Genomic DNA, 22,652 nt, shown 5'->3' with positions numbered 1-22,652 from the left:
ACAATTGCAAATAATTTCATTAAGGGCTGAGGCCAGTGTGTTTTAGAGGGCTATTTTCTCGCTTCAAATCTGATTATCTCAGAAACGGTGATGAATACCAAAAAACCCAACTGACAATCTCTTAGAAAATTAGTTTAGATTATTCTGTGAAAATTTCAGAATGATTCATTGTCTTTAGCGGTCGGGAAAGTCTTTTTTCTGAAGGAAAAATTGCATAGCTGAAAACGCCCTCTTTCAACTTGTTCATTGAATATCTCGCCTTCAAAAGCAGGGATCAAAAATCTATCCTGACAATGTCTAGATAATTTAATTTAGATGCGATTAGTGCATAAAAACATATATGTTGTTGCGACAAATATGAAGTGAAAATTTATTTTTTGTGAAGGTAAGTCGATTTCTATGGCGGCGCCATTTTAGTTCCCTGGTAACGTAACCAAACATGAGAGAGAAATAAAATCGGCTCAGCAAGGCTGCCAAACAAGCGGTAGCTTTCTTGTATTTTATGTGATGTAGTCAAACTTGTAACCGAAAATATCAAAATTTTCTTGGCAACCCGGCCACATCGAGAGTCATTTTGCACATTTGCGAGAGAGCATGGAGAGAAATGTAATACGCACAGAAAGCCACGTGGTTTTACGCGACCTACTGGCCTCAGCCCTTAAGTGCGTCAATTTTAAAAACGCTTCTACACACCAAAAAATTCTGAATAATACAGTTGACTTAATTTCACATACGATGTAATTCATAAAGACCTAATTCGTCAAATGACAGAAAATTTCATTTGTATTGACTTAATGTTAGATTAGCTTGAATTTTGCTGGTTTCGACTGTAACTTGCATTATGCTAGCAGGTGCGACTGTATGAATTTAAATGCACCTTTTACCAACCAAGCAGATGTATGCTTCTGTGGCTCAGTCGATTAACAGACGTACTTGCGATCCAATGATTCTCGGTTCTAGTCGCGGTGGTTGCTATCAGTATTCTTTTTTTATTTCAACGAATTCATGTCATGGAGTTTTAGACACAATATTAAATGTTCTTCCACGTAAATTTGCGTGAGCTGCGACGCTCCATTTATGTGCATCTAATAAGATGTAAAATCACAGGGATTTTTTTAAGTGTGTAATTCTTAACGTTACATTTCCTTGTTTACCGTTTTGGTAGTGATGAAGTATTGAGTTGCTCGACCACAGCTGCTTATTGCCTGCCAAAACAAATATTTTTTTGGAAACTTGACTTTTTTCTTCGTCCTAAAAAGCTCCTCTACGCCGTTCCGTTGCATGGCAGTATAAAAATACATTCCCGGAAACTGCTTAAAGTCTTCGAACACATAAGTTTCATCGTCCACTATCACGCCGGAAAATATCGTCAAACATTTGCGATACAATTTGCGAGTCCGGGTTTTAGCTGTCTTATTCTGTTTATCATTACGATTAAGTACAGTTTTCACCTTGAACGAGTTCATATCTTGCCGGGCTTGAAAGTATGCACAACAGTTGTCGACATTTTTGTCGTGAAAACGACTTACTTTATTATGGGGCGCCATTTCAAAATTTACCCTGCACAAGAATGGGTAGAACTCAATCGTGCAAATCTCTTGTTGTACTTAACCCAACAACATATTTTTTTTTCTACAAGCTATCGGAAATATGATCAAGATTTTGTGTTTTAATTTTCAACAGTGTGAGATAACCATAAAAAACTCAAAAGCAAAATTTTCTCGAACTTTTGGAAACTATGAGGAAAACTCATCATGCTGCCTTTTTCGCTCCCGGACGACGGTTTGAGGTAGTCAGGCACATGTCAGGTGTACAACTTTGCTTCCGCCGGTTTTTTACAAAATTAAAAGCTTTATTGCGAAAAAGTGCTTACAGATGTATTATTCAAAGTATTGTCCATCGCTAGCGACAACTTTCTCCCATCTTTCCGGCAATTTTCGAATCCCGGCTCGAAAAAAGGAGTCCTCTTTTGACGCTATCAATGAAGCAATCCATTTTTCCAACTCTTCGAAGGATTGAAAATGTTGATCTGCCAGGCCGTGTGCCATCGAACGGAATAGGTGGAAGTCAGAAGGGGCGACATCTGGGGAATACGGCGGGTGAAGCAAGACCTCCCATTTCAGCGTTTCCAGGTACTTTTTGCCAACTTTTGCGACGTGAGGCCGAGCATTGTCGTGTTGGAGGATGACTTTGTCATGTCGCTCTTGACATTGTGGCCGCTTTTCTTATAGCGGGACGTTTTGAAATGGCTTGCTGACTCACTCCCAACGATTCGGCTAGCTCTTCTTGGGTTTGGCTCGAATCTTCATCAAACAATGCTTCTAGTTGTTCATCTTTGAAGGTTTTTTCTCTTCCACCACCATGTTTGTCTTCGACATCGAAATTACCATTTTTAAAACGTTGAAACCACTCCCGACACGTTATATTACTCAGAGCAGCATCACCAAAAGTTTCTGAGAGCATTCGATGTGCTTCAGCTGCATTTTTTTCGAATTGTAACAGAAAAGTAAAACTTCCCGCAAATTGCGAGAATTGGGCACATAAACAGACATTTTCGAGCGTAATACGAAAACAAGAACAACTGTCACTGAAACGGCGATGACAATTCGTTAGGCACTGTACACACTCACTTTAAAGGCTGTCATCGAATCTATGTATTTTGACCAGCCTCAACCGGTACAGCCACCTATCGGGAAACGGCGGAAGCAAAGTTGTACACCTGATAGTCCCCATGTTCTACTGAACGAGTATGAAAGGTAAGCTTTGATCAAAAATTGTTCATTTCTCCTAGTGCATTAGACAGAACTACACTTAAAAAAATCCCTGTTATTTTACATCTTATTAGATGCACATAAATGGAGCGTCGCAGTTCACGCAAATTTACGTCAAAGAACATTTAATATTGTGTCTAAGACTCCATGACATGATATTCATTGAAATAATAAAAAAAAGAATACTGGATAGCAAAACCACCGCGACTTGAACCCAGAATCACTAGATCGCAAGTACGTCTGTTAATCGACTGAGCCACAGAAGCATGCATCTGTTTGGCTGGTGAAAGGTGCATTTAAATTTATACAGTCGAACCTGCTAGCAGAACGCAAGTTGCAGTCGAAACCAGTAAAATTCAAGCTCATCTAACATTAAGTCATTACAAATAAAATTTTCCGGCATTTGACAAATTAGGTCTTTATGAATTACATCGTATGAAGGATTAAGTCACCTGTAAAATTCAAAATTTTTTGGAGTGTGGATATCGTGGTGAGGTGAAGTGAATCATGTCAGTTTTGTTCGTATTCACGTCCTCCAGTTATGTTTCTGACATAACCCACCCGCCATTTTATTTTATAGTCACAGTACATACCGAAAGATCTGGTCTCTTCTGCAATATTTACTTCATCTTCTCGTCCTCCTGGTGGATCCTGAGATCCACTTTTGTTCCACTCCCTGCCTTCCTGGCTGTTGTCGAACGTGTATCGAAAGATTTAAGAACGTTATGAAAAGTGTTCCGAGGAAAACCAAGTTTGTTTGCAAGTTTTCTTACTGACAGATCCAAACCGCACACAATTGCGTTTTCGCACTTGCTCTTCTTTTGACACCATCTTCGATCTAAAATCTTTTAGTATCACAAAAAAAATCTGATTTTACACAATGGACAGACATACGTTCATCAGTCTACGAAATATTTCACGCGAGGATAAAGTATTTCCAGAGATATACGTATTTAATCGACGTGTTTTTATACACGACACGGAAAATTCAATCAAATACATTCAAATAGCTGTATAATTCTTGAATTATCCGGAACAATAAAAAAAAATGATCGTGTACTCCAAAATCACTCCAATTTCTTAGAAACGGCTGAACCGGTTTTCATAATCTTGGACTCAAATGAAAGGTCTTATGATCAAAATGAGCAAAAAATGAAAATATGTGTACTATTTTTTTCTCAATGATGGCGTGGCTGATTTTTACAAATTTAGATGTAAATTAAAGGTCTTATGATTATATACAAAACTTCTGAATTTTATCAGGATCCGATTTCCGGTTTCGAAATTATAGGGTAAAAATAAAAATTTTATACCCTCACTAAAATGAGCGAAAAAAACACTTGAAAGATTTTCAAAACTGGCTTCAAAACTACTCCATTTGATAGTCATTATCAGTAGACAACCAAAAAAAAACTGATTCCGGCTATCATGGTTTCCGGTTTCCGATTCTGGAGGCACCGGAAATAGGGGTCATATTTTCCCAGATGGATCTCATTCACTTTTCTCAGCGATGGTTTGATCGATTTTCACTAACTTAGTTTCAAATGAAAGGTCCTGTGGTCCTTTCCGGAATTCCTGAATTTTATCCGGATCCAACTACCGGCTCCGGAATTATAGGGTGAAGTGGGCTTAAAATTTTATACCGTCACTTAAAGGGGAGAAACAAAATACGTAAAAAAATTCTTAATCAACATCAAAACTGCTCCAATCAGTAGTCATTATCAATAGACGGCCAGATAAAGCGATTCCGGTTATTCCACTAGGTGGATTAAAACAGGTTTTTTTTCTTTCTTCTGGTTGGCGTCACCCCACTTGAAATGTCCCCGATTCTTTCTTTCTCACGAAATACTCGAACTTTCGTTGCACTATCACGTTACGACGAGCTCCCTCGTTGAGAGTTTCACCGGAAATCCAATATTTTCTCTTGAGCACGGCGCCACCCAGCACAACATTATTTCCCCTTTAATTGTGCAATATACTAGTTCAGTAAGTGTCTCTAAGGAAGAGGGTGTAATGTTTGTAATGGTATAACTGCACGGATTGCTATCAAACTTGGCACAGGTACTTCTTGCTATTCAGAAATGGTCATAAGGGTATTTTTAGGGGGTGGGGATCATGACGAAATTCATCTAATCTAAAGGACTTAAAGTTTACTTGGTGTTTTAAATGTCCTAGCAAAAGGAATCAAATATGAAACAGACCCAATTTTACGAGAATGTCGTGAAAGTTATGATTATTGTGAGCTCTGAGATAGGACATTGTCCATGCGCAATTTTTAGAATTTTTTTGCGGCCTTGTCTTCACGAAACATTTCCGAGCAACGTCGGGTAATTCAGCTAGTATTGATAATAAACATAAACGTTTCTTTTTCAATGCTTTGACAAGAGCGAAAAAATTTTTGCATCCGACACACACGCCTACTACAATTGAAAATTCTAAAAATAAACTATTTTATGTCATTTTCGCTTGAGAAAACTGAAACAAGTGTCATCAAACAAACACTTTTCACGAAACTGTGTTGGGGTTGATAGTTGACGATCAACCAAGCTCAATGGTTATGTCAGTTTCAGCCGGTTCCAGTAACACCGAAAGTGAATGTAAAAATATTTCTAAAATGGACTGTAAATGTCAAGACAATGTCACGGTAAAGGTACGAAATTTGTTCTCTGGAAATTTCAGGGTCAAACGGTCATCTGGCATAACAATTCACAATACGCATGAACGAATCAAATCAGGCAACTAATATTCTCGATTTTATCACCGGATGTGCAGGACTTCGAATACGTTTCAGATTACAGAAATTCCTGCTGCTGTTTTATTACATGATCACGGTTGTATATATGTAAACGAAACCAACGAAACTTTACCATGCGTAGCGAAAAGGCATACATTTCTATGAAAGCTATTGTCCAGTACGAATAAAATTGCTTTAGGCGGTGCTAACAGTGAACATGAAGCCAGCATATATTGCCCTTTAATACAGTGGAATAACCTGTCTAAAATATTCAACGCACGTTACCTGATAACTGATAAACCTCATCATTGAATTGTGACCAAAAGATAAAAAAAATAAATAAAACTAACAATTAATACTCTGTGATAAACTTTCCTGTGTGCTACCAACTTTGGCTATGACGTATTAAATTATAGTGCCTAAAACGTAAATTGAAGCCGCACCTTCAAGACTAGTATGAAACTTGCTGACCATTTTCTCTCATCACATGGTGCGTGTAGATCCAAGCCAACGTGTTTCGCTTACAAAATCTGTAAAATGTGATATAAGATACGAAGGCTGTTTCCTTCCTTAGGATTTGGAAAACTTGAACACTCCCTTGCGCAAACTTTTGTTCTCCGGCTAGAATGAAGGAAACAGAAGCAAGCTTCAGTAATGTGCTATCTAGCATGGAAGCGATCTGCCAACGACTGAAAAGCGATAAGCAACAACAAAATAAAACCCCGCTATGTACCCTGACTTAAACAATATTTTACCAACGATCATTTTACCCTACATAACCAGTCATACATGATGATGATGTGTTGTCATAGTAACTGACACAACATCAATCAACTGCACAAATAAAGCCAACAAAATATGTAATGTGCGCTGCTTTGAAAACTATGAAAGCAGTAGCGATAGTGTCATTTGGTTTGGTCCATAAATGCATATACCTTACTCCTAGCTCTCTATAGAAGTACCCATAGTAGCACACGTACGAGTTGTCCAACAATCGTACATGCAAAAAACAGCGAGAACCAGGAAGAAATAATGGTATAATATATCGTACTACGATTGTAAAATGATACAAACAACAAAAAACTTACAGCGTGACGATTTCCGAAAAGCATTTTAGCTTTGTCCTCCTCCTGCGGGGAAGGTTGCTCGTCAACTAGTACCTTCTTCAGCTTCAGCTTCTGCTTGATGGCCTGTTGGAAACAATGAGAAAACCTTTCTGAAACTTTTGCACGCGATTCGTTACAACATTGGAAATAACCTGTGAAAGCAGCACCCTTCGGCTGTCGGATTTCATTGCCAGCAGCAAATCCAACCAGGTCCAAGTCACATTGTGGTACTCGAGCGTCGGAATCAACAGCGACAGGTCCGTGATATCCTCGATGTTCTTCTCCTTGTTACCCTTGTAGCTGACCCTAACCGGTACCTCCGGGATTTTGATATAGATAAACAGTTTGTTCTTCTCTGCCCGTTCTTTCATTTTCTCCACGTCGTCTTGGATTTTGACGTAGAAATTGCTGTCCTTCAAATTTTTCTTGCTCTTAGAAACGGTCGCTTTCTTGGAGGAACTTTTTGTCGATGACGTAGAGCTGGTACTTGCACCGTCCTCTATCTCGTCGTTTCCCTCGGTTTCCGAAGCATCCCGATCAGGAAAGCAGAACTTCAGCATGGTGTTGTAGAACTTTTTCGAGATAGCAATAGTGATCGGAACGACATTGATCTCAAAATGTTCCTTCACCGATATTCCTCCAACCGGGGGTTTCTCACGACAAAATACCCGCAGCACCCGTTTGTGATCCACCGGCATGTCACGCTGAATTTCCGTCGGACAAAGAACTTCCTTATAGTTATCTCTCGGTATGAGATTATTTATTCGAATATAACCAAGCTCCAGCAGATGCTCCACGGAATCATCGCTTCGGGAATTTTTGGTGTACAAAAAATTACTCAGAATAAGATCCGCTATACCGATCTGTCCATCCGCTTCCGTCAACCGCCACTGAGCATGTTTGAAGCAGATTTCATTCGCTCGCACAATCGTAAGAGGCTTGTCCTTCCGAATGGTGGCCAACCGATTCGAAGCCGACAGTTGACTTTCGTTGTAACAGGATAGCATCATATCCAGTTCGTCACTTTTGTTCGAAAGCATTTCCTTGTATTCTCGAATCATTTTCTGTACTTCATCGTACTCAATTCGTAACTCATCGCTGTCACCTTCCTCCAGTCGGGCTTTAGTGATGAAATGAATGTCTTTCTCCAGGCACCGAATGCGCGACATCAGGCCACGAATTTCTGTTTGCATGTGCTGGATGGGCCGTTTCTGATCTTCCACACTGTAGAGTTGTAGCTGGAAACGCATCCTAGCGAGCCGCTCCGAAGCTTCCTTCCTCTGAGGTTCCACGTACAGAAGCAGGTTGTTGACAATGTCCAAAATCATAGCGTACTGGAGCGAATTCGTGCACACGTCCAAATCGTGATGCATCAAGGTAAAAGCATCTACCGGATCGTCTTGATTTTCCCAAGGGCTTAAACTCTCTTCCACCGGAGGTGGCGGAACCTCACTGATTGTTCCCGGATCGATACTAGTGTCCCCATAGCTTACGTAGAAAAACTCACACTTACACCTGGACACGATTCGTTGTAGTTGAATTGGTGATTTCCCCCCTCTATAGCTATCCCCAGAAACACCAACGGTCTCCGAAACTACTCCGCCTACACTTTGACCACTCCCAACCAGGTGAGGCAAGTCCGGAAATTCGTTTATCACAGTTGCATCCTTATCTTTCTCCTGAATATTGTCCACGGTTAACCACATGATTTCTGCCATTTCTCTCGTATCTCCGTCCTCTTCGCTTACTGTAGCATAGTACTGCATACACTCCAACGAACCGACCCACGTCGTTTTCGATACGATGGTATGATCCCTCCAAACCGGTCGATGAACTCGCTGCAAAATTTCCGCCTTGGCTGCACTCAAAATCACATACCCGGATGTTTCGCAACCTTTCAGCAGAACCTGAGAGTTAACCAGCGAAATAAACCAGTTATAGTGTAACACATCGCCGTCCTGACAGGCCTGCAATCCCTTCAACTGCTGCTGTCTCGTCTGTGCCGATAAATCATCACTGAAGACCACCGATTTGTGATCTGCTTCCGAAATCAACTGCTGCAGCATTATCAACCCATCCGCGGTGTCCTGCCGTTTGCTCAGATGCCCCTGATTGCTCCGTCCACCACCGTCCGAATGGTGCTGGGATGGTGTACCTTTGCTATCCTGGCTGTTCCGAGATTTTAGCGGAGTTTTGTTGCCTTCCTTCCGGAAGCACTTCAGTGCTTCGGTCGAAAGATTATTCTTCAACCGTTGGCTCTTCATGAAGGAATCAAACAAAGCGAACGCAACGTCCCGGTTATCTTTGGTCCAGGCTCCCTTCAGGTCGTACACTACCAGCTTATGAGTGGGCGTGTCCTTTTCCCGTTCGTTTCCGTTGACGAAGTGAGCCTCCCGTCCGTACGAGACTCGGGCCACACTAAGGAAGTAGTATCTGAAATGAAAAGCGGTGCGAAATTGAGCTTCCGAAGAATGATAAATATCAGGATAAATATAGTAACTGCTTGTGGCAGCAATTAGTGCTAATTTTTTATTAACGTTTAAATTTTGTTCAGATGGTGATAAAGCTAAAACAAATAATTGCTATTGATAAATTTCCCATGGAAGGTAATTATTTGAGCCCTTGCAAGCGACCTTCCGGTTTTTTGTTAAATCAATTCTTCCTTAGTTTTAGCGACAAAATTGTTGGAGTAGATCTTGCGCTTCAGGTTGACCCAGAAATTGTCGATGGGACGCAGTTGGGGGCCGTTGGGCGTGTTCACCGACCGGCCGGAACTCCTCTTCTTCTCTCTTATCGCGACGAAACTTGCGGCAGGCATTTCGTACTATAAAATTTCCCGCTCACGGAGATTCCAGAGCTTCCAGAGCGACAGAAGAGCGGCTTTGACATTTCCATCTCGCTGATTATCAGCCACAGCAGCAGCTTCTTGGGGAACATTGGAGCTCATTTTCTTCGTGGGAAAAGTAAAATATGAAGTGTCCTGCCAGTCGTTGAACATCAACAAAATTTTTATTACCTGTTGAAACTTCGGCAAAAAAATCCGAGCTTGACAAACAACTTAGCTGCTCCATATTGGAAGCGTTAATAAATAGAGTACACTTCCGGTGAAACCCTCAACGAGTGAACACGTCGTATCGTGTTAGTGCGGTGAAAATTCGAGTATTCGGTGACTCCATGTTGTCACATAGCGAGGGTTTCACTTGTAGTCCAGTGATAAGAAAGTCCATTGGACTATAAACGAAAACTAACTGGCAATATAGCTAAATCGCTGTGCCATCAATCGGCGTCATCTCAAGTGAGGTGACGCCACCAGGAGTGAAGAAGAAGAAGAATAAATAGGGTATTGAGAATAAGTGAGGGTCTGTCAGCTTAGTCATGTGGTGTTTTTTTCGGTTTCTACCAATCGTCTTCATGTAGCTCTATCGATGGTCGCTCGATCCACTAGCCACTCAATAGTCAATGCACTCCATAGAGAACAAAAAGTCTAAAAAGTGTTTTGAAGATGATCAAAATTCGTGCGGTGATGTTTTTTTTATTTTAATGTAATATTTATTGAAATATGAGTTAAAATTAAATTATCAAGATTTAAATTGGGTGTTCAGCCACAAGTAGTGACTTTTTTCAGCCCTTTAATATACATGATTTGGTTATTACCATTAAGACATTGTAAACCGAATGTATTGTGTAATGGGGAAAAGGAACTTATATACTAACTCACTAACTAATCAGGGCTTGTATTGTGAATCCTCAAACGAACGAAGCAACAAAAAACATCTGCTGTGAACACTTTACTTGACATAGCTGAATGAGAGACCTATATTAGAGAGAAACTGGATGCGTGAGAGGTTTATGCTACTGAGCAGACCAATTCCCCTTGCCAAGTAAATTGTCTGTGCTCTCAGTCTCAGTTAACACATGAACTAAGCAATCCATGACAATGTAATAAAATGAAGGGTTCGCTCTCGTTAGTATTGTACGAGAAAGAAGACCTTGCTTCACGGCGTGCTACAAGACGCGAAGCAAAATCATATAGGCAATGTTTACGGTTTATTTTTAAAGTGTAGGTTTACAGAAATCATTTTTAACATAGTGTTCGCATTCCAAGACCAAATTTGATCACATTTCAAACATACTTTAAACATTTTACAGCAGAAATTTTGCATTTGAGCCCATTTTCAAAACGATCAATTTGTTTCTTGGCAGTTTACACTGTGTATATATCCTAGAAACACTAAAAACAATGTTCTCTAAATTAATATTCATCGGAACTAAAAGTTATGAATCTAGTTCCTTCATAGGCATCTACAATATGAGAACCATTCATCAAATGCTAACCTCATGAAGCATAGGTCTCAGCAATCGGGCATATCCATGAGCTAATGAACGAACGAAGCAGCTCTCCTTGCTTGGGTTGCGCTGTGAATTCTATCTGACATACGAATGTGTGTGAATAGCACAGATGGTGAAACCCTTTTGTTCATATTCGTTGCTTCAATTTGCAAGCCCTGCTAACTAATACAGAAAGTGAATTGATTCAATTGCATCGATTTTTGTCAGAATTTGTTTATAATATTATGTGACATTACATTCTATATTTGTGAGTCTATGTAACTCATTTGTACTAAACCAGGGAGGACGCTTCAAAATCATTTTCAGAATTTTATTCCTAATCCTTTGAAGCGTTTTCTTCCTGGTGGAACAACAACTTGACCAAATTGGTACTGCATAAAGCATGGCTGGTCTGAAAATTTGTTTATAAATTAACAACTTGTTTTTTAGACAGAGCTTAGAATTTCTGTTTATAAGAGGATATAAACATTCAATATATTTATTACACTTTGCCTGGATTCCTTCAATGTGATCCTTGAAAGTGAGTTTTTTGTCATACGTTAAACCTAAGTATTTTGCTTGATCAGACCATGTCAATTCCAAGTCATGCAATTTGAGAATGTGATTATTGTTTGGTTTAACAAAACAAGTTCTTGGTTTATGAGGAAAGATAATTAATTGCGTTTCAGCTGCATTTGGTGCAATTTTCCATTTTGACAGATAATCACTGAAAATATTTAAGCTTTTTTGTAGGCGACGGGAAGCGGCGGCCTCTTGCATACAAACCTGTAACCGCCTCGTTTGCCCGGTCTACTCAAAGCTAGGTTTCTTTGCTTTAGACAGCACACGAATCAAATCGATGTGGCGAAGTCACATTAGATATTTTTTTATTTAGTAAACGGAAAATACCACATACATTTGCTTGGTAGATACCTATGGAATTGCTTTGATGATTAGTAGTCATCAAGTTTCTTTGGGAACTCCGTTCTGAGGTTCATGAATCAATCTTTATTCAAGAAGTACAATTGTAGGTCAACAAAACGGGCGTTAACGTTATCATCTTTAATTTGTTTTTATTTCAAATCGATTCCCATTACGATTTTAAGACATTTGCAGGAATCGGCGAATTGACCCTTTCGGCGAAATGACATTCGGCGAAGTGTCCCATTCGGCGAAATGACATTCGGCGAAATGACCCTTTCGGCGAAATGACTTTCGGCGAAACGGCTTTCGGCGAAATGGCTTTCGGCGACATGACCCCGATCCGTAGGCGACTGCAGATCACTCTTAGATTTTTACCTGTGGCTAACAAACTTGTGTAATCACCGAATAGCGATTTCTGACAACTAACGGAATTGTATTTGGAAGATGAGATGTGAAAATATTATACAAGATCGGAGCTACGCTCGAACCCTACGGAACACCTGCTCGTACGGGTAGCAATTCAGATTTACAATTCTGATAGCTAACCTGGAGAGCACAGACAGTTAAATAATTTCGAACCATTTGAATCAAATAAACAGGAAACTGGAAGTTGGAAATTTTTGCTATTAAATCTTTGTGCCAAACACTGTCCAATGTTTTGTCTATGTCTAGAAGAGCAACTCCAGTGCATAACCCAGAAGATTTATTTGCTTTTATCTTGTTTGAAGGTTGAATGTTCATGACGAAACCCAAACTGCTTAGGTAAAAAATGACTTCTTTTTTATACGGGACAACATTCTCAACAAAATATTTTTTTTCAAAAAGTTTATTGATAGAACTAGTTGGTCGAGTTCTGCTGGGGTTTTATGAGATTTGAAGGTGGGAATTACTTTAGCGTTTTTCCATCTCTTAGAGAAGTAAGCTAATGAAAAATACTTGTTGAAAATTTTAACCAAAAGTCTCAAGGCAACATCGGAAAGACTTTCAATAAGAATATTAAAGATTCCATCATTACCAGGAGTTGTTAAGTTTTCAAATGGTTGACTTAATTTCATCAAAATTCGTCGCAGTAGTGTCATCTTGTAATAACACTAGAGTTAAAATATGATCGTATTTCAGTGAAACTTCATTTTCAATAGGACTCACAACGGACATGGACACTCTCGAACCGCTGAGCAAGTTTTTGAGCTTTTTCGCCGTTTGTAAGAAGTAATTGATTTCCTTCCTTGATAGCAGGGATTGGTTTCTGAGGTTTGCTAAGAACCTTAGAAAGTTTCCAGAAAGGTTTAGAATATGGTTTGATTTGTTCAACTTTTTTAGCGATGTTTCAAACTTCTTTCGATGGTTCAACTTCTTTAGCGATCTGTCTGTCTGACTTTGATCTGTTAGAACCAGATCAATTTTAGAGGGATTCTTCACAGTGATGTGATTCGTGCGGTGATGTATTTTTCTCTTTCGAAGGATGTTTCTGAGTAAAGCGTGTATGCACCACTGCTGGTATCATACTCGGCGGTCACCAGTGAGTCCAAATATACGAACTCGTCTACCACAATGACATCATCGCCGTCTATCAATATTCGTGGTGAGAGGCGTAGTGTTTCTTCATTAGAGACTCTTCCTCTCATATACATATTTTATAGCCAGTCAAATATGCCTAGCTTCGGCTTTCAGTCCGATGTATGTTTCCATCATCATTATCATCTCAAAGTTACGTGCCACAGTATCATCGTCATAAGCGGAATCAAATAGTTACACTATCGGATCGTGCCAATCCGAGATTCGAGACTAAATACTTCTCGCAAATGTCACTTTAGTGAGGTGACGGAAAACAAACGAAACCCCACGATGACCCTCCGACTAGCAAGAACTACGAATCGAAATTCAGAATACGTGTCACCAACAAAACCTACCTGCAAATATCGCCATTAGAGTTGGAAATACTCTCGGAGCTTCCGTCCGCTCTGTCGCTGATCGTCGTCGTGCGCAACCAAATCTCCGCATCGTTCAGTTCACAGTTCATGTACACAATCGCCCAATCGGCCCGCGGTCGATGAATCAATCCATCATCGATCGGCGACAGGGTCAACGTGTGCTCCGAACTGAACGTGATCCGGCCCCCGTTCAGCTGAAAACCACGGTTCAACGCATGCGACATCCAGTAGAAAATCTGAAACTTGTGCAGACTCATCTGCAGGTTGGCTTTCCGATAGTGTCGACTGAGTTGCTTTTTGCGGGGACGAACGTTGTTGAAAACGGGACCCCGACGGGTCGGTCGGGTTACACCCGAAAGGATCAATTTAAGACTCTCGAACCACCGAAGGGTGCTCCCGTAGAGAACCAAATTCGGCACGTCCAGGTCGGATATGTTCTGTTTGATTTCGAACGACACCCACATGTTTAGGTTTTGCGAACGAAACGCTCGGAAAGAATCGTGCACCTGATTGCTGGAATACTCCGGTAGTTTATCAGGAGCACATGGGATGACGGCATGGTGATCGTTTGGATTTGCCAGGCAGGTCCAGTTTAGTTTAAACGTTAGCTTGAGGTTTGGAAGGTGAAGAAGCCGGCAATCGTCGTAGCGAGACGCTGTCCGCACGAACACATTCAAATCACCTTTGAACATGATTTTGGCATTGGTGTACACAATTCCGCAGTTGTTCCAGGTTAACTCCATTTCTTCGGTGGTGTTGTAGGGATCCAGTGAAGCATGCAGCAGAATGGTAAACTGTTTAGCAATGATCGTTAAGCGTCCGTGCATGAGAAGACGCATTTTGTCCCAGAATGGTAGCGGCGGACTGGGATCTCGCGAGGGTGCTGAAATCTTTTCCATCATCAAATTACACTGGGCCATCACCGGTTCCCAACAGGGACCGAACGCATACGCCAGGTAGTCCAATTCCCAATCGAAATCATGATAAAACTTGATGGAAGTCATACTTCTCTGGATCGTATGCGTTCCGAATGGATCGCCTATTTCGATGTCGACATCCCGTTTGGCCCTACGCGGAGGTGCCATCTCCGCTCCAGCCAGATATCCAAACAAATGCATTGCCTTGACGTGAAACATCGGTTGCGGATAGTCCCGGAGCATGAATTTCCACTCGGTGCAACTCACGTTCACCGCCCGACACCAAAGCGTCACAAACTCGATGCCCTCCTCAGGCCACGGACTTTCGGCGTCTATCTCGCGAATCATTCGAACTGCATTGTCCGTTCCGTGCACCGACGGATCCGCCATAGCCAAAATCTCCAGATCCGTCATAATCCATGCGATCAATCGGGTTCTTGGTGGTCCAGTTTCCGAAAGTTTCTTCGATCGTTGAATGTAAATTTCGGAATTCTTTTTGATCAAATTTGCGTTTAGTTCCTCCAGCGTTCCTGCTGGCAAAAGCAACCGTTCCGAGCATAGCTGGGCAATTTTCTGATCGAACAGTTCCTTCCGCTTCACACTTTCGTTGTATTCGTCCAACAGAAGAACGTAGTTATCACGAAGTTTCACCTCGAACGGATCATCACTCATCTCCATTAGGAACTCTTTTATTTGAATGAACATATCACTCGGCAGCGGAGAGTCCTGAGTGAACGGTTTCTTCCTATATCCATGAACCACCTTCAGCCACTTGTAAATCGACACGAACTCATTCACTATAGCACCGTAAAAATCGTGATCATAGGGAAAGATAATTCTCACCACCCCGATCGTGGTCGCCCAAACTCTATTGTCGGCCAACCGGAACTTGTCGTAGTGCTTCCTCTCCGATCTTAGCACGTCCATATCGGCCAGCTGATGGCTATCAACGTCTTTGAACGTAAAAATGTGCTGATCATCAATGTTGATAAATATGTTTTCGAACGAAACAAACCACAAATCTTTCCGACTGATGTATAAATTTTCACTAAACACTTGCATCGAATGACGATCACTGATTTTGATTGCCAGCTCGGCACTTCCTTCGGCGTACAGATCAATGATCCAGGAACGCTTCGCTCCGGTGGAACTGTCCGGCTCAGCCTCAGGCTTTGCTGGCAGTTCCAGTGGTGGTTGTGCCATTTGTTTCGTCTTCAGTGCCGCCTTCAGTTCCCGAATCTCGCCGAACAGTGTAACGATGTGCATATGAAGATTCGCATTCCACATCGCTCCGGTATCCTCAAGGAAATGAACGGCCAACTTCGGATGTTGCTGATGTTCCGTGTGCTCTATTCTGATCACCTTGAAATTAGCGAACGTGTTCTGCATCTCTGCCGAACCAAAGTTTGACCCCGATATGTTTTTGAAATCCAAAATTTCCATATGAAAATGATCTAGCTTTAGGATGTTTACGGCCGCCGTCTTTGCCAACGATAGTTCGTTCAAATTAACCAGCACACATGTTTCGTACTTGTTGAAAAAGAAACTTGTGACGTCGGTTATCTTGGCACTGATCAATAATCCGGTTTTCGGACGTTTCAACGAAGTAGTTGGTAGAATTATTTCCGCTTCGTCCGAGCTGGCAAAATAACTCAACTTCGTTCCAGACGGTAGGCCGCTGGATCGGTACTGTTCCAGGCACTGTTTCGCCTGCAACAGATAAGCCGCCAACGCCGGACTGTATTCCGTTCGGAAAGTGTGTATCGTAAAGTCAAGCTTCGTGGCATCTCCGTAGCTACTCAGTTTGATCAAACTGACTCCGATGTAGAACGGACTTCCTCGGATGTGACTTTTCTTCAGACTTTGACCGAATTCTTTACTGTTTGAAACGTTCCCATTCAGTGACCACCAAAGAGACTCGATCATCAGCTCGGCACTCCACTGACGTTTTCCGAGTACCATGTTTAGGAACTGATTTTCATACGCTCCACCGCGGGTCTCAATTCCCTGCTCCAGCAGCAGCTTCGTGTGATTGCAACAGATGGAACAGGTCTCTTGTGGACCAAATTTAAACACCGATGTGACATTCCACAGTTCCGCACAGCCGGTTATAACCACTCGTTTCAAAAATTCTTCCAACGGTCCTCCGCCACCAGTCAACCTGGCAGCTGACCTGTTCATGCTTGTCGCCAGCTTTAAACTTTTAGGATTCATCTGTCGGGCCAATCGTTCACTAGAGAAAAAATTTTTACTGATCCACCCGTAAATTTCCTTATGATTATAAATCATACGGAACGCCTTCAGCTTTGAGTACACATTGATCAGCTCTTTCTCCAGTTTGGCATCCACGCTGAACTGTTCCATGAACAGTAGCTTTTCCTGCATCGTATCAATTTCCAACTGTTGCAGTTGTGTTCCAACGTAGAACATCGGCAGCCGACATTCATCCGACAGATTTCGATTGTTAAATTTCCCGGATATGGTGAAAGACTGCAGGGTAGCGGAAAAATCGTTCGAACTGTTTTCCCGCACTGCCGAAATGGTTGTGTTTTCTATTTTGATGATAAAATTCTTCGGAATGATCGGAGCTATTCCGAGGTAGCTTCCACTGCCGTTGCTATCGGACTCGTTGAACACCGGAACTTGATCCAAATTGACACTGTTCTGGCGCAGGAACAACTGATGCCTTCGCTTCTGGCTTTGGGCGTCCTTTATGAATTCATACAAGCCTCCGTGAAGAACCACCTTTGTGTTGGTCATTGCGAGTTGTAGTTTTTCCAACGAAATTGGACCGTGAGCTACCAAAATGCTATCCATTGCTATTCCGAAGCTAAGCTCACCCAGGCAAGCCTGATTGTCACCCAGTTTTTTCTTGGTAACCGGACAGTGCCGAAGTATTTTCGCTTGAGCATCACATAAGGCAGCAGAAACGAGCATCGTTTTTGTGTTATGTACGATACTTCCATCCAAGTGAAGCTCTTTGGCAGTGGCATGCAACAACCAGCCCGGATCGTTATCATTGTTCAGCAAAGCAACCGACACATTGTTAATATGAACGGCCATGAATTGGGCAAACTTTATGATCATTGGATGCACTTTTTTCTCACGAAAATCCAAAATTTTGCGCTTGCTCGACGACTTGCCGTCACTACAGCCATCGGAGGTTGCTCCAGTTTGTGATGTGGCATTCTGCTGATAGTTTTGATACTGACTCGAAACTGATCGGCGATTAATATCCTTATTGACTCTTATGTCACGGATGTTGATGGATAAAAGTTTCGTTACTTCCGAGTTGAAAAAGCTACTGCGTATGCAGATCTCGTCAATTTGCTTTAATGAAGAATAGAAAACATGATGAACAGATGGGGTACGACCAATATCACTATTACTTACAACTGAAAATCCACTTTTGCAGACATTCACATCTCGCAGTGATAACGGTAAGCTAATCCGACCGAAACGAATTTTGATATTGAACTTTCGTTTCAACACATACCCAATGCATTGTGGCAGAAGCCTGCGAAGCAAACACAGAACATTATCAATATCAAGACAGAACAATCTGCTTCATTGTTTTTATCTATCCGAGGGCATCTAAAAACGCCCCAGTTAAGTAAGATACCAGAGAAAAAAACAATTACTCACCAAGTGATTCCCCAGTAGAATACCACCAGTATCACCAAAAATGAAAATAGCGTAATCATGATGTGGACATCTTTCTCCTGTGCAGCCCAATGAATTCAGCAATAGCAATCGGGTGTTGCGAACAAATTGAAATAATATTTTTATCGGAAAACTTTCACTTCCACGAACCCGAACGATGGGGTAGAGTAATAAATAACACTATCGTTTGACAGTTATGTTAATCACTTTTGACAGCTCTGACTGATGCTTTTTTGATTGAATATAGAACAGAAATCTAAAAGCAAACTCGAAAACATCTGGTTTTGTGTAATGGTATTTGTGACAATTGCAGGCGGAAAATGTTGCCGGTTACCCCTCAAATAAGCACTTCCCAGTGAAAATAAAATTGCTGATTTCAATAGGGTGGTACAAATTCACTATTTTTTTACTCGTACGTATTCTGTGATAACGACTAAAATATTTAACCGACGACACGACCTGCCACTCGTCTATCAAAACTGTATCGTAAATTTAACTACCCCTCAGTAACTGGAAATGTCAAATCGAAAACGCTAGTGAATTTTTTTAAACTGGCAGCACAAGTTGATATATTTATTGATTTTGAATAACAGTCACCATTACCTTGGTTACTGCATATCGAAGGCAAGATGAATGTAAACAAAATAAATTTCAGATCGGTTATTATATTACGGAACATTTTAATGGATTTACCTGACTCGAGCGGAATATAAAAATTGAGGAGTATGAGTTATGTCTTTTATAAAGCCAAGTTCAAAATTCAGGTCTTGACTTGGAACCGTTGTGTGAGAAGGAAGACATGGAAATGATCGACAACGAGCTGAGGGAAGCTAGTGCTCTGCGGTACCTGCATAACGTACGGTAAAATGATTTCTTCGTGGAATTCCACTAGTAATCCTAGAATAGTGGCCAACAAAGTGAAATACTGTTTCCACTGCTGCGCAATCAACCGACACAAAACAATTTTGACACCGGCATATTATACCGAATCCTACTGCCCAGAAAAGCTAGCAGTTGAAGTGTACGGATGAATCGCTGGAAGCAGATCATTGTCCTCGTTCGTTGGTTTCATCCATAGTTTCGATTAAATTCCTAAATTCGAGTCCATTTAAATGCATTTCTGCTTAATTTGGACAAAGTTTAACACTAATAGAACTATTCCACCGCTTTCAAAACATGTTTATTTGTTTTGGGGTTCCTTGGTAACTAGTCCATATCAGCTTAAACAGTGTTGCTCGAGAAGATTATTTTTATCATTTACAGGGGGTCGCTAGATTTGTGGTAACTGACGGTGAATCATTAGCGAACAGTTTTAATGCTGATTTTTCTTCGGAGTGCCTGGTCGTGTCGTCGATTTAACCATTGATTTTACAGCAAAAACAATTGTTTCACAATTAGTTATATGGGTTACAATACATTTTATTGTATCTTGACAAGCTTTTTTGTTCCATGTCGACTTACTTTACTATGGGGTGCCTTTTCAAAATTTACCCTCTGAGAGAGTGATAAGTTTTTGATCGAAAATATCTCTTGTTGTATCTAACGAATCAACATAATTTTTACTACATGCCATCGGAAATATGATCACAATTTTATGATAAAATTTTCAGTTGTGTGACATAATCTCAAATAATTCAAAATTAAACTTTTCTGTAATATTTGGTATAAACGATTATTAAAGAAGATAATTCATAAGACGCGTTTGCCTTTCTCGTATTTTTAAAGCTCATAGCTCAGTGATCTGTGAAAGGATTTATATAATATAACTACCAATAGAATTGAAATTTATCAACTTAAACGTGCATAGCAACAGCATTGAAGTATTTCAATAGTACACTATTGAAAAACCTGTCTCATTTGACCCATGTCAACACCAGCCAATCAAAACGCGTTCTGAGGAAGAGAACAAAATATCTGCTGCTGTACAACAAATCGTTCAAGAAAAATGTTCCGAACAGTGTTTAATATAGTAGTGAGTTCCACAATTTGGTCCTTCTGACAGACAGGAATGAATCCCGTACAGCATCCTGATAGTTTCTTTGCAGGGGAATGCTTGCATAACTCGGAAGTGTTAAGGAACGTGTCAGTTGTTTTCGTCTTCACGACATCCAGTTATGTCTCTGACATTATCCGCCCGCCTTTTTCATTTCCTACGATTCAATATATTTTTTCTACGATTCTACAATTGAATTTATTGTACACGTGGTGTTTCAAACAATATTCAAACTGAACATTTTATTGTTTCTCAAGAAAACATGTATGAGAAAACTTTATGATTTGAATTGTTACGATACTTAAAAACCTATACATTTTTTTGTAAAAAGCATTTTCACAATTTATTGAATAGTATATAACAATACATTAAAATATTTTTCAATGGTCAAAGCAAAATTGTGGCAGATTTTGTAACAGCAAATCGTTTTGTTTTTCTACAATCTTTTTTATTCGGGCATTCAAGCCGCCATTTTTATGAGAATGAAATCGGAACATCAAAAATCCAACAAGTAGGCTGCTTCTATCGTAAATAAACAATCAGTGATTGAACAAATTTCAGATTTCCTTGTTAGTTTATTCTAAAGTTTCAGTTTTAAGATTGATTTCTCTCAATTTGTCACAAAAGTTTTGTCGTTTTATCACGAATACAACACGAAATGTTTTGTTCCATCATGTGGAAATAAGTTTCATAATAGAAATAAATCAGACACGAACTGTGTATCGAAACACCGTTTTCCAATAAATCTGTACCGTCGCAACCTGTGGCTACAAGCTATTGGGAAAACTGAAAATCGAAATTTCATGGTGAAAAATACTAATTTCAAGTCAGTTAGAATCTGTTCGGAACATTTTCATGTGAACTGCTATTACGAAATGAAAAATGGAAAAAGGCTGTTGCAATCAGCGATACCACAAATTTTTTGGTGATAGAATACATCGAATGTACGCAATTAAACAGTATAATATTTAGAGTAAAAATATTAATTGCATCTTTTGTTCTAATAAAGTTCTTATAATTCTCATATCCGATCAAAACTTGGCAGATAATGTTGCGGAGTCACGGAATCTTCCCCTGGTTCCACCTTGAAGGTGCAAACGAAATGAAGAGGAATCGCAGGATGTGATTAGAGTGAAGTCTAAACTTCTTACCTGTATTTCTTACCATCTGTCGTCGTGTTACGAGTACACCTCCTGGAATGAAGATCAGTTAGGATTAGAAGTTTATGGCCCTTATTACCGGTATCATTACACGGTAAAAATCAAGTGAAGTAATTGTGACCCTTATCATCGGTATCACTTCACGGTGAAAATCGAGTGAAGTGAATCTAGGTCCTTAGCACGGAAGTCGCTTCAAAGACGAAAGTAATTATTTGGATGAAGTTGATGTCATTATGAGCATCATGCATACGCCACCAACACCAAAAACTGAGTTTTTTTTTCTACTACAGTGATCACTTCACTACGCGTGATACTGGTAGTAGGGAAAATCAAGTAAAGTGACATGTAAGTGAAGTGAATGTTAGTATTCTGGTGTTTAAAATAAAAATGTCTACAGAACATCCATTCTGAAAAAATGTAATGTAAATGATTTCGTAACTTATCTAGCCATCTTGGTACGTATTTATTGACCGTTACAATGAAATACAAATAATAATACCCCCAAGTCCCATACAAACGAACCGCCAATGTTTGGTTCACAGCCTGAACAAATAAGCCTAGCAAATTACTCCCTTTCGTTGCGATAGTTTGAAAATGTGGAAGGAGATCGTTTCTGGCAACGCTTTATGCTAGTTGCTACGGTGCAAAACAAACTTGTTTGTTTATGTTTATCGTTGCTATATTAAACTGCAACAATCAGTCTAAATATCACCGGCACTAGCACAAAAGATGAAAAATGAACACAAACACCCACGAATCTACAAATATCAATACAGCTAGTAGTATATTCATGGTGGCTTAACCATTCTAGATTATTGTACATTTCGCTTGTGATCTTGATTATCAGATAAAAACTGTTTGTTTATTTATTTTTCACTATAATAAACAGTAACTATGGTGAACTTGTTCTTACCCTTCAGTGTTGCTAGTTTTATAGAAAACTCGTTAAAGTACATTGTCACTCTGACAGTGTATCATGACAGTGTACCGCACGATGCAAAATGTGTCTTTGAAAATTGTTCGAAGTATTACGTATTATAATTTGTATTTGGTTACAATTGTTATCGAATTATTTGGAAATTTAAATTTGTGTTAATATTTTAAATCGAAGATGAAGATTATAT

General features: G+C 40.2%; 1 protein-coding gene across 3 annotated transcripts; it reads right to left on the bottom strand.

Moving 5' to 3' along the window:
- Nucleotides 1–5,581: 5,581 nt before the first annotated feature.
- LOC131435261 (protein hobbit) lies at nt 5,582–18,577 on the bottom strand. 3 transcript variants are annotated; one of them, XM_058602948.1, is made up of 7 exons: nt 18,358–18,577; nt 18,106–18,229; nt 13,775–18,042; nt 6,764–9,044; nt 6,594–6,695; nt 6,441–6,455; nt 5,582–6,126 (listed from the first exon to the last, which is right to left on the bottom strand). In XM_058602948.1, the coding sequence occupies exons 1-7, from the start codon at nt 18,414–18,416 to the stop codon at nt 6,076–6,078; spliced, it is 6,900 nt and encodes a 2,299-aa protein (XP_058458931.1). In that variant the 5' UTR covers nt 18,417–18,577; the 3' UTR covers nt 5,582–6,075. The 3 variants fall into 3 exon arrangements, with proteins under 3 accessions (XP_058458931.1, XP_058458932.1, XP_058458930.1); XM_058602949.1 differs by lacking the exon at nt 6,441–6,455 and having other exon boundaries at nt 18,358–18,576; XM_058602947.1 differs by having other exon boundaries at nt 5,582–6,695.
- Between the last annotated feature and the right edge of the window lie 4,075 nt (nt 18,578–22,652).

This window comes from Malaya genurostris, chromosome 3 (assembly GCF_030247185.1).
Source record: "Malaya genurostris strain Urasoe2022 chromosome 3, Malgen_1.1, whole genome shotgun sequence".
Taxonomy (NCBI): domain Eukaryota; kingdom Metazoa; phylum Arthropoda; class Insecta; order Diptera; family Culicidae; genus Malaya; species Malaya genurostris.
Note: the sequence above shows the minus strand (reverse complement) of the source record. Positions and strands in the feature narration are given on the sequence as shown.